General features: G+C 41.1%; 1 protein-coding gene across 1 annotated transcript in view; it reads right to left on the bottom strand.

The window, feature by feature from the left end:
• Positions 1-11,791: 11,791 nt before the first annotated feature.
• Positions 11,792-12,867, bottom strand: part of LOC121556871 — a 38,393-nt gene continuing 37,317 nt past the window's right edge. The window contains exons 12-13 of the mRNA XM_041870768.2: positions 12,587-12,643; positions 11,792-12,426 (exon numbers count right to left, since the gene is read on the bottom strand). Of these exons, the coding sequence (XP_041726702.1) occupies positions 12,140-12,426; positions 12,587-12,643 (344 nt within the window). The 3' untranslated portion in view covers positions 11,792-12,139. The remainder of the gene's footprint in view (positions 12,427-12,586; positions 12,644-12,867) is intronic.

Raw genomic sequence — 12,867 nt, 5'->3', positions numbered from 1 at the left:
TTTATCAATTCAATAGGTCACAAAACAAGTTTCATCTTTAACCAAGCGCCGATGTCACAACTAGAAGATTCGTGTTACTTCCCCTTATCTGTGGCTACTTTCCCCTGTCGGGTAACCCCAAAAGACCTATGACCCTTACCAATAATGCCGTGTTTTGTAGGCTTAGCACATAACCGCATGTCGTAGTTTTAGCCCCGTAAAATCAAGCGCATGCGCACATCCACTTTACCCCATGCTTCCCACATCAGAGAACGCCAGCGTTCTACCTCAGTTTCTCTATTTTACACTTACAATCAGACAATTACACATAACAGACCTTACATTTGCGTAGAACTCTGAATTCCACCCAAATGCAAACAAGTTTAAGAGGCTTTAACCCATCGCAATGGACCTCTAAGGATACGTTAGCATGTAGCACGCAACACAATTAGCATTAGCATTTAGCATTAGCCTTAGGTACACTGTGACACAAAACACATTTAGCATTAGCCTTAGGTACACTGTGACACAAAACACATTTAGCATTCAGCATTAGCCTTTAGCTAACTGCGGCCTACTACACAAAGACATACCCTGCACTGCCCTTAGTTATTTTGAACCTATTTCTCCTACCGTTTTTGTTGCCGTGGATGAATGACCATTACACCGAGAAATTAAACCCAATCAAACATCCCGTCGGACGAGAGTCGAATCATAATCACAATCAGATAAATCCCATCAAACCGAGTTCTCTTCAAAAACTCACCGAATGCACATTCTATCGTGCACACGGATTTGCCGGCCCATTATCTAAAATGGCCCCCATTGAGGTCTTAAAGCGGTACAGTGCCCTAAAGATGAATGCATATCTGAATTTCCCATTGCCAACCGTTACCCATGGAATATAATTTCCAATTGTCAACCGTTACCAATGGAATATATTTTTAGAATATTTTTAAAGACCCGTAATCGACCGCAACACCCCACATCAACAACGATCCAAGTATTTTTAATCTGTACACCTTCAATGCCCTCTCCCCAATCAGCGGAATAACTACTGCCCGAATCTTGTGAGTAATCTCACCTTTAGAGCCGGCTTGGGCAGTAGTCACCTCGCGCCTCAGGAAGGAACCAGAACGATGCAATCAGAATCTCGGTAGGACCTCCATTTGTGGTATCGCGTCAAATGCTGGTGGGTATTGCTGTCGATCAAAGAATCCACTTATGCTGCATCGTGTTAGAGGTTTTTATTAAAATCACGAGGTTACAGCATAAGTTACAGGTGACATGACACCCGGAGAGTGACGCCTCAGAATGGCTGCTCGTTCTGCCCTCTCCTTCGTTTTCCCCCCTATTTATAAACAATGATGCCCCCTCTTCTGGCCAATCACCAGTCTCCCCTGTCTACAACACACCTCCTGTCTGTTGTATGTGGCATTACACCTAAAACATTCCCTCTTGATACTAACATAAACAACATTCCATTTCTTCATGAAAAACATTTAACAAAGACAATCTTAATACACTACAGTCTCTCCAGAGATGTTCGATTGGGTTCAAGTCCAGGCTGGGCCACTCAAGGACATTCAGAGACTTGTCCTGAAGCCACTCCTGCGTTGTCTTGGCTGTGTGCTTAGGGTTGTTATCTTGTTGGAAGGTGAACCTTCGCCCCAGTCTGAGGTCCTGAGCACTCTGGAGCAGGTTTTCATCAAGGATCACTGTACTTTCCTCCGTTCATCTTTCCCTCGATCCTAACTAGTCTCCCAGTCCCTGCCGCTTAAAAACATATTGTTTCTTATGGTCTGAGAGTCCTTTAAGTGCCTTTTGGCAAACTCCAAGCTGGCTGTCATGTGCCTTTTTACTGAGGAGTGGCTTCCGTCTGGACACTCTACCATAAAGGCCTGATTAGTGGAGTGCTGCAGAGATGGTTGTCCTTCTGGGAGGTTCTCCCATCGCCACAGAGGAACTCTGGAGCTCTGTCAGAGTGTCCATCGGGTTCTTGGTCACCTCCCTGACCAAGGTCCTTCTCCCCCGATTGCTCAGTTTGGCTGGGTGGCCAGATCTAGGAAGAGTGTTGGTGCTTCCAAACTTCTACCATTTAAGAATGATGGAGGCCACTGTGTTCTTGGGGACCTTCAATGCTGCAGAAATGTTTTGGTAACCTTCCCCAGATCTGAGCCTCGACACAATCCTGTCTCGGAGCTCTACGGACAATTCCTTGGACCTCATGGCTTGGTTTTTGCTCTGACATGCACTGTCAACTGTGGGAACTTATATAGACAGGTGTGTGCCTTTCCAAATCATGTCCAATCAATAGAATTTACCACAGGTGGACTCCAATCAAGTTGGAAAAACATCTCAAGGATGATCAATGGAAACAGGATGCATCTGAGCTCAAGTTTCAGTCTCATAGCAAAGGGTATGAATACTTAATAAATAAGGTATTTCTGTTTTTTATTTTTTTAAATACATTTGCAAACATTTCTACGCCTGTTTTCGCTTTGTCATTATAGGGTATTGTGTGTAGATTGATGAATTTAATCAATGTTAGAATAAGGCTGTAACGTAACAAAATGTGGAAAAAGGGAATGGGTCTGAATACTTTCCGAATGCACTTCAGAAAGTATTCACACCCCTTTACTTTTTCAAAATGTTGTTACAGCCTGAATTTAAAATGGATTAAATTTAGAGTTTTTTTGCCACTGGCCTCCACACATTACCCTAGAATGTCAAAGTGGAATTGTTTTTTTAAATACATTTGTACTAATTAATAAAAAATGTCTTTAGTCAATAAGTGTTCATCCCCTTTGTTATGGAAGCCTAAATATGTTCAGGAGTAAAAATGTGTTTAACAAGTCGCATAATAAGTTCTTCTGAATACAAAGTGTTGTGTGGGGAAAATCCAATACAACATATTACTGAGTACCACTCCATATTTTCAAGGATAGTGGTGACTGCATCATGTAATGGGTATGCTTCTAATTTTTAAGGACTGGGGAGTTTTTCAGGATAAAAAATGTACGGAATGGAGCTAAACACAGGAAAAATCCTAGAGAAACCTGGTTGTCTGCTTTCCACCAGACACTGGTGGTCCTCTGTAGCTCAGCTGGTAGAGCACGGCGCTTGTAACGCCAAGGTAGTGGGTTCGATCCCCGGGACCACCCATACACAAAAAAAAATTATGCACTCATGACTGTAAGTCGCTTTGGATAAAAGCGTCTGCTAAATGGCATATTATTTATTTATTATATATTTACTGAGAGATTCATTCACCTTTCAGCAGGACAATGACCTAAAACACCCAAATCTACACTGGAGTTGCTTACCAAGAAGACAGCCAATGTTCCTGAGTGGCTGAGTTACAGTTTTGAGTTAAATCTACTTGAAAATCTATGGCAAGAAATGAAAATGGTTGTCTAGCAATGATCAACAACCCATTTGACAGAGTTTGAAGAATTTTGAAAAGAGTAATGGGCAAATGTTGCACAATCCAGGTGTGGAAAGCTCTTAAGCTTAAGCAAGTTCTCAACTGGCTTACCTGGTTAAATAAAGGTGGGAAAAAAAATTGTATCACATTAGTTGACTTGCTGCATTACGCACGGTTACGCAGAGCGCACAACAGCACTTGACTTTCGGAGGGAAAACGCAAAGTTTATACAAATATGGCAGGCTCTAGTAAGAAATATATAGTTACAGAGGCATTAGCAATTGTAACAGATGAAAGTTGGACTCCATGTATCCCCATTGACTCTGAATCGGACGATGAGGACCTGCTTAGACCGGACAAACCAGACCCCAATGACGAGAACGAAGGTTATCGTGTCCAGGGCCCTACTCAAGCATCAGAAGAGTATGTAATCCCATTGTTATTTATTACTTCTAATACTACTATTACTAATTTATTGTATGAGTACAAAACATACATTCTAAAATATCTATTTGAGTAACTGAAGCTCAACGTAAGTTAGCGCTAGCTTAGCTTAGCTAGCTAGCTCAGCTAGCTTAGCTCGCTAGCTAGCTTAGTTTAGCTAGCTAGCTACAGTGAGGGAAAAAAGTATTTGATCCCCTGCTGATTTTGTACGTTTGCCCACTGACAAAGAAATGATCCGTCTATAAGTTTAATGGTAGGTTTATTTGAACAGTGAGAGACAGAATAACAACAAAAAAATCCAGAAAAACGCATGTCAAAAATGTTATGAATTGATTTGCATTTTAATGAGGGAAATAAGTATTTGACCCCTCTGCAAAACATGACTTAGTACTTGGTGGCAAAACCCTTGTTGGCAATCACAGAGGTCAGACGTTTCTTGTAGTTGGCCACCAGGTTTGCACACATCTCAGGAGGGATTTTGTCCCACTCCTCTTTGCAGATCTTCTCTAAGTCATTAAGGTTTCGAGGCTGACGTTTGGCAACTCGAACCTTCAGCTCCCTCCACAGATTTTCTATGGGATTAAGGTCTGGCTAGGCCACTCCAGGACCTTAATGTGCTTCTTCTTGAGCCACTCCTTTGTTGCCTTGGCCGTGTGTTTTGGGTCATTGTCATGCTGGAATACCCATCCACGACCCATTTTCAATGCCCTGGCTGAGGGAAGGAGGTTCTCACCCAAGATTTGACGGTACATGGCCCCGTCCATCGTCCCTTTGATGCGGTGAAGTTGTCCTGTCCCCTTAGCAGAAAAACACCCTGATATAGAAATTCAAATATATAGAGGTTAAAAGTAATGACTAAATGTTCCACCCTTAAATATAGTTGTGAAATGTTCTTGTTTTAAGTGATTAGTACTTTCTAGTGACTAATTATTATACTCCGAAACTGTGTGAGATGTGTTAGAATCTACTACCTGGTAATGTGTGAGTGTAGGACCAGTAAAGATTATGACATTGTGTTACTATTTAGCAATGTGAGTAAGAGTTAGGCCTGACAACAAAGGACAAGGAGAACTGTCTACAGGCAAACCAAGATAACTGAGGAATTTAGGGAGGAGAGAAACTGTTAGGCTTGGAAGAGTGTGTGAGTGTGTGTGTGTGTGTGTGTGTGTGTGTGTGTGTGTGTGTGTGTGTGTGTGTGAACTGATGGTCAGGAGAGCAATTATAAAGTGGAAAACTACAGCCTGCCTACAGAGGGGAGGGATTTACGTGTGCGTATAAAAATATTGTACGACCATTTTGTGGCAGAATTCTCAATGAATAAACATCTCTGACTATGCAGACCGGGACTCTGTGTGTTTCTTGATCCAAGAGCCTTACAACCTTTTGGGAGACGCACAGAGACACTGAAATAGTTTGTTAAATAATTCTCATAACAGCTTGGTCCTTCTGAGCCGGAATCCAATACCTGCCTCTGTCATTCCTGGTAACTCTGAAAACCGTCAACGTGCGAATGATACATTCATAAATAGAAAGTCCTGCCCTTTGACATTAAGGGTTAAGACAGGCTAGAGGACACCTGATTAATGACAGAGACGGTGACGGAATCCAAACCAACATTGAATCTCGGCTGCAAGGATAAGGTCAGTAGTCTTTATTCATTAATTGGGGCAGTCTGGGATTGCTCAGGGTGGGTCCGTAACGATTCACGGTAATAGGCCATTACCAAAAGAAACTACCCTGCATTCAGAGAACCTGGGGTTAAAGAAATACAGGGAAGAGAATGAATTTGAGTAAATTTGGACGGTTAAGATCACTAGGAGAGGGAGAACCCATTCCTGTTGTATGAGACTGTCAGAAATTGTCAAGATTACATTTGAGGGGATAAATTCCTCTGTAACGGTATGAGATAATTCTGGGGGACTAGTCAAGACTACCCATACAGGGAGGGGTGATTCCAGGTATTGTGTGAAACTGTTTTGAATTACTTGTTATATAGAAGAGGTGGCCAAGGGATTTTTAACAGTACCAACCATGGGGGGCAAATCCTCACAAGAGGTCCCAGAATTAACTGAGACGAGAAATACATGGAAATGCGAGACAAACGAAATGTGTATTATGGACCTAATTGGAGAAAGAAAATGGCTTTACTGGGCGACTTGATGTAATTAAACTGGAATCCATGATTAAACAAATTCATGTAAATTGTGGTACTGATCTAAATTAAACAGAAACGAGAGTAATTAAACTAGAGTCCATGATTAAACAAATGCATGTAAATTGTGGTAATGATCTAAAGAAACAGAAAAGAGAGGAACAGGAGGATTCAGAGCTAAGCTCAGGAGGGAGTCAGTATGAGTCAGGAGATGAGAGAGAGTAGGAGGGGCCAGTACCCACTGATAGCCTTACCTAATCTATTGGCAGGGGATGAAGGGGCCCCAGCAACCTTAGATGTTAGAGGGCAGTGGGTTTCAGGGGATGCCCAGAGGGCACTTTTGCCATGGGCCGATCACGGAGAGTATGTTGGGAAAATAACTGAATTGTGTAATAGCCTCAGAGAACATTACCATCGTCATGCAGACTTCTCTAAAGTACATGAGTGTAAACAAGAGGATAGTGAGACTGTCAGCCAGTACTTAGAGAGGCAAAGATGTGTTTAACGCAAACAGTGGCATACCCGAGCCAGACCAGAGACAGGGGAATGATACGCCCTACCATCAGCAATTAAAAATATAGCGTTCCTCAGTGGAATGAGACCAGAGATAAGCAGGACCATTAAAAATACTTTGATAGGGTGGAGAACGGCACAGCAACACTGATTGAGGTTAAAAGGTATGCAGTTTAACCAAGAGCAGATTGGGAGAGAAAAAGAGGAGTAAGAGAGACCTTAAGGGAGTGCCAACTCTCGGGGAGATAGTGAGGCCAGAAACAAAGGGGCAGTGTCCTGGAAATCACAGTCTGTTTTGCTTTTTTTCAGTTCTGCTGGGAGTATATTTGATGATGGGGATTTGTGTTGAATGAGAGGCTAGAGACTTCATAAAATAATAATTGGAATAATAATTATATATTAACTTGCTCACCCAAACGTAGACATACGTCATGGGTGAGACATAATTAATATTGTACAAAGCCAATTTAGGGTTTCCATTAAGGAACGTCAATCACTACATTGGATATTAATACTATGGAGATAAATTCAATATATGCTGGTCAACTACGGAATGTGTTTGGTGTTATTTGTAGCCTATTTAGAAAGGACAGTTACCTATCTGCTGTATTCTAAACAATGACAGATTGGGGGTTTCATAAGAGGTGGCTGTAATTTTAGTTGATAACAGAGGTAATTAGATTTGAGAAATGTTGAAAAGTAATGTTAGATGGAAAGTCAGCAATAGAGGATAGAGATTGTACAGGGTTTCCTGTGTGAATAAAGTAATAGAAATTGGGTGATGAGAAATGTTGAATTGCATTGTTTAAGCAAGAATGGCATTACATTCATGCTTTCTAGTTATGTGTATGCAAATATGTTATTCGTTTTTGGTGGTGTGTGGATAGAATTTACTAATGCCAGGATTTAGTAAACGAAGCAGAGAGATGTAGTGAGAGCAGTGGAAGGGATACCCCACCCTAAGACGGGGGTACACCAGTTCAGAAGAGATATGGAAGGGCTGACCGCCAGCTTTAAGCTGAATACAGGGGAACTAGAGAGGGCAGTCAGACAGAAAGTGTTGAAGGACTGGGCGGCAGTAAGGGGAAACTGGGTTCCTAGAGATGGGAACGCGCCGGTGTTAGAGTGGGAAGAAGGAAGAAGAAGGAGGGGCTTATGGAGATAAATTGGCACAACTCTGTGATAATCTGAGAGAATATTATCACAGACATGCCGACTTCTCCAAATTACATGAGTGTAAACAGGGAGACAGTGAGACTATTAGTCAATACCTAAGAGAGAAGAGAGGTTACGGTAGCAAAGACAGACAAGAAGGAAACGGTAATAGTGGAGACAGGAGTGAGTGGAAGTGTTACAATTGTGACAAAACGGGACATTTTGCTAGAGAATGTGAGGAACCGTGTAGTTACTGTGCAAGGAAAGGGCACCAGTTAAGAAACTGTAGGCAGAAGGGTAAGAGAGAAATCAGGGGTCCTCATGACCTGGCTATTTTGGTTTGTTGTTTTTTAATTGGGGTTTTCAAATAAAAACAACACACCTAGTATGATGTTTATAAAGCCTTGTTATTTTGATTTTAGGGGGTTTTCAACAGGTCAAAGGTGATAAGTCTTAAAGGAGCACACACAGTGAATTTTATGGAGTTTTTCGGTTTTGACTGAGTTTAGGATATATATGATTTCTTATGAGAATAAATGTCATGAGGACTTAATGAAAACTTGGGATAAGTAACATTTATGAAATATTTAGAATGATGGTAATGTTTAGTATACTATGGGATGGAACTTTTTTATGATTTCAATTGCCTCTGAACTCTGTTTTGACTTTCTGGTGTTAATTAATCATCCACACTGGTAATTCTAAAGGCATGAGAGGAGGACTTTAAGATAGTTTATTTTACCACGTTGAGGGTAATTTATAATACTGTGAAAAGTGTGAAGAAGATTATAATTTGGTAATAATACATATGATTTGAACCATAAAATAACAGAAGAGAGAGAGAGAGCTTTCCCTGAATGAGGGATACCTGTTGCTAGTCAATTGTACTAATCTTGGATTACTTTTACGGGATAGAAGTAAGTTGAGGTATTATCAAATGTTGTCATTTAAATTTCATTTTTATTATGCTTTAATAAACAACAAGTTGGTATTTGAAACTAAATTAATGCAATGAACTGCAGTAATCAGAGGAAGGCACAATCTAATGTGAAACAGCTATTACCTAGATCATTTATTAAGTAATGAGATCAGGAAGATAGGAGCAATAAAGAAGCAAGGGACAGTCTCAAAAATAAATAAGGGATGGCAATTGGATGATAAATTACCAATATTACCTAAGTGATTGTTTAGGTAGGTGGTAATATTGACACGTGGGCAGTGACATGTGTCAAGAGGGGGGATGATGGTAGATGGTAGGATTAAAGATAAATAGACGAAGTAAAGATTAAATACTTAAACGTTTTTTTTTTAGATACAGTCTAGAAAGAGAATACTAATGTGAATGGTATGATAAGAGAGGGGTTAAGGAAAACACACAGCAGAGCAGGAAGAAATGGGGTACAATGTATACCGATAGTATTAACTACAATCAGGAGAACTCCAGATAAAGAAGGGTTATTGCCATTGGAGAAGGGCTTTGGTAGACCATACAGAATGCCCGAGTTAGGAGGACCGGAGCAGGCAGAAATAGAAATTGAGAGCACCCTAGCAGAACACGTGAGAAGGTAGTTTATTAACCACACCTGTATGTCAGAGGTTTTGTGCCCCACATGTGAACTAAAGGAGAAGGTGACCCACTCTATCTAACCAGGTGACTGGGTGTGGATCCAATCCTTAAAGAAGAAAAACTGGAAGCAGCCCCGTTGGGAAGGTCCATATCAGGTCCTGTTGGTGACGGCCTTCGCTGTAAGAATTGCGGAAAGATCCACCTGGGTGCATGTCACACACTGTAAAAAGGTAAACCCAGCTACACCTGGCGAACAAACACAGAGTTAGGAGAAAGAACCGTTCACCACTAGGGCTCGGGGGTTGGCTCCTTAACGAAGATTCCCTTACCCTGTCTGATCATCCCTGCAAACTTCAGATGGGCATGTATTTGTGCTTTCTTGAGCAGGGGGACCTTGCGGGCGCTGCAGGATTTCAGTGCTTCACGGCGTAGTGTGTTACCAATTGTTTTTTTGGTGACTATGGTCCCAGCTGCCTTGAGATCATTGACAAGATCCTCCCGTGTAGTTCTGGGCTGATTCCTCACTGTTCTCATGATCATTGCAACTCCACGAGGTGAGATCTTGCATGGAGCCCCAGGCTGAGGGAGATTGACAGTGCTTTTGTGTTTCTTCCATTTGCGAATAATCACACCAACTGTTGTCACCTTCTCACCAAGCTGTTTGGCGATGGTCTTGTAGCCCATTCCAGCCTTGTGTAGGTCTACAATCTTGTCGCTGACATCCTTGGAGAGCTCTTTGGTCTAGGCCATGGTGGAGAGTTTGGAATCTGATTGATTGATTGCTTCTGTGGACATGTGTTTTATATACAGGTAACAAGCTGAGATTAGGAGCACTCCCTTTAAGAGTGTGCTCCTAATCTCAGCTCGTTACCTGTATAAAAGACACCTGGGAGCCAGAAATCTTTCTGATTGAGAGGGGGTCAAATACTTATTTCCCTCATTAAAATGCAAATCAATGTAGACATACATGCGTCTTTCTGGATTTTTTTGTTGTTATTCTGTCTCTCACTGTTCAAATAAACCTACCATTAAAATTATAGACTGATCATATCTTTGTCAGTGGGCAAACGTACAAAATCAGCAGGGGATCAAATACTTTTTTCCCTCACTGTAGCTTAGCTTAGCTAGTCCTGCAAGGATCACAATCGAGTCTGTGTTTATTGTATGATAACACTTTTATTGGCTAAATAGAGGCCCACACGCAAGTTTACTTACAATAGAATGCTATGTGTATTATTTCTTGTCACTGAATTATCACTTTAGTCAACACCTTTAGAGGTCTGGGAGAACATTGAAAACAACATCAAAACAGTTGTATTTTGATGGAATGTACACATATAGTGATATGTTAGTGAAATTAAATGACTTTTGCTGTCTGGTACCTGATAAAAGTCAAATGGCACTGATGGTGCCCAAATCTACCCAAATGTCTCCATTTGGTAATCCGCCTAAACATACTTCAACTAAACCCTCTACAACTTTGGTTTACTTTACCTTATTGGCATCAAACTTCACATAAGTACTCATCAGATATTGGGCTATGGTCCCATAGTGTTTAGGGGCTGCAGCTGCATAAATCCAATAAAGCATTCACTATAAAACCTGAAGTTACTTTCAGGCGGAATCAAAACCTTCCAATTTATGCTGTGTTCTAGCTTCATGTACTCTAACACAGTAATACCCACATTCATTATTTCACTTCAAGATACATCGTGTGTTACGTGTGTTACGTGTGTTACGTGAGTAACAGCCCTTGTCGTTTTGGAGATATACTCTATTCAATTTGGGCATGCATTTTCGAGGCAGGCACTTTAGCCAGGTGCCTAGAGATGAAGAGGTTAAGAAGGAAAGAAATTCCACAAATTAACCTTTAAGAAAGCTGGTTGAGAGAATGCCAAGAGTGTGCAAAGCTGTCATCAAGGCAAAGGGTGGCTATTTGAAGAATCTCAAATATAAAATATATTTTGATTTGTTTAACGCTTTTTTGGTTACTACATGATTCCATATGTGTTATTTCATAGTTTTGATGTCTTCACTATTATTCTACAATGTAGAAAATTGTAAAAATAAAGAAAACCTTTGAATGAGTAGGTGTGTCCAAACTTTGGACTGGTACTGTATGCACAAGTCAAAAGTTTGGACACCATCACTCTCCTCCTTGGTCAAATAGCCCTTACACAGCCAGGAGGTGTTTTGGGTCATTGTCTTGTTGAAAAACAAATTATTGCCCCACTAAGCGCAAACCAGATGGGATGGCGTATCGCTGCAGAATGCTGTGGTAGCCATGCTGGTTAAGTGTGCCTTGAATTCTAATTAAATCACAGACAGTGTCACCAGCAAAGCACCCCCACACCTCCTCCTCCATGCTTGTACGACAGTTGAACTAAGCCCATGAGACAAATTATATTTTAAAGAATCAATATCAAATCAAATCAAATCAAATTGTATTGGTCACATGCGCCGAATACAACAGGTGCAGACATTACAGTGAAATGCTTACTTACAGCCCTTAACCAACAATGCATTTATTTTTAACAAAAAAAAACGCACGTTTACTTACACCCCCACACCTCCTCCTCCATGCTTGTACGACAGTTGAACTAAGCCCATGAGACAAATTATATTTTTAAGAATCAATAGGTATATACAAAAATGGATGCACCAATTGCAGATTGCTCCTTTAAAGCAACAAAACATGTAGTCAGTCTTATATGATAATATTACAGAAAACCACTACCCAGACAGACAAAATATGGCTTTCTTGAGCTATGGCTCATGAGACATCATAAAGATGCTAGTTTTAAGCTTATCGTCAGTTAACATACCAGATTTCTCTACAATAGCCTATGGAAATACCCAGAATTCATATTCTGTTGAAAGGGTTGGCCTTCTTTCCTCTGGGCTAGATAACGGTTGAGCACCTGGAAAGGATGGAATGGAGAGGGGAGGAATGATCGCTGAGATCAGAGATGAATCTTATGGGGTCTGAGTAAGGTCTTGTTTTCACCCAGATGTAAGTGTTGCCTGGCACCAGTTCAGGGGAGCTGCAGTGGTCGGTTAATGTGACGTAGTGAGGGGAAGGCAGGGCGCTGACTTTGCCATGCGAGGCCAGCAAAGACATGGCGTTTACCATCACGATGGATCGCTCCTTCATCTTTATAGACACACTCTCCACTGTCCCCAGCAGAACTGGACACACACACACACACACACTTCAGATCAGCGTTGTGAAGTAACTGTACATCAGTGTCAAAATGAGAGTACATTCAAGTGTTTCCCACTGTTCTTACTAAAAATCAAATTATTGAGTAATGTTTCCTTTAATTCTGTGCTTTAAACGAGGTCTTACCTTCGTTGTAACACAGAACATCCGTCTTCAAATCCCCCAGTGGTAGAAGCCTGGTTTCTGAGGATAATGAACAACAGTCTAATCAAATGGGCTAAGACAAAGACAGACTCCAGGCAGGGACCCATCAAAAGACACCCCCTTTATCTTATATGAACTAGATATAGAATTCAATTTTCATATCACTCGTCTGACTTGTAGGTTGGTCTTTCGGAGACCTTTCAGAGATAAACAGACGCAACTCAAACTGTGACATAAATCATAGATCAATTGTATCCTGTTCC

Source organism: Coregonus clupeaformis, chromosome 5, assembly GCF_020615455.1.
Source record: "Coregonus clupeaformis isolate EN_2021a chromosome 5, ASM2061545v1, whole genome shotgun sequence".
Taxonomy (NCBI): Eukaryota; Metazoa; Chordata; class Actinopteri; order Salmoniformes; family Salmonidae; genus Coregonus; species Coregonus clupeaformis.
The sequence above is the reverse complement of the archived record's forward strand: the minus strand, read 5'-3'. Positions and strand labels throughout refer to the sequence as shown.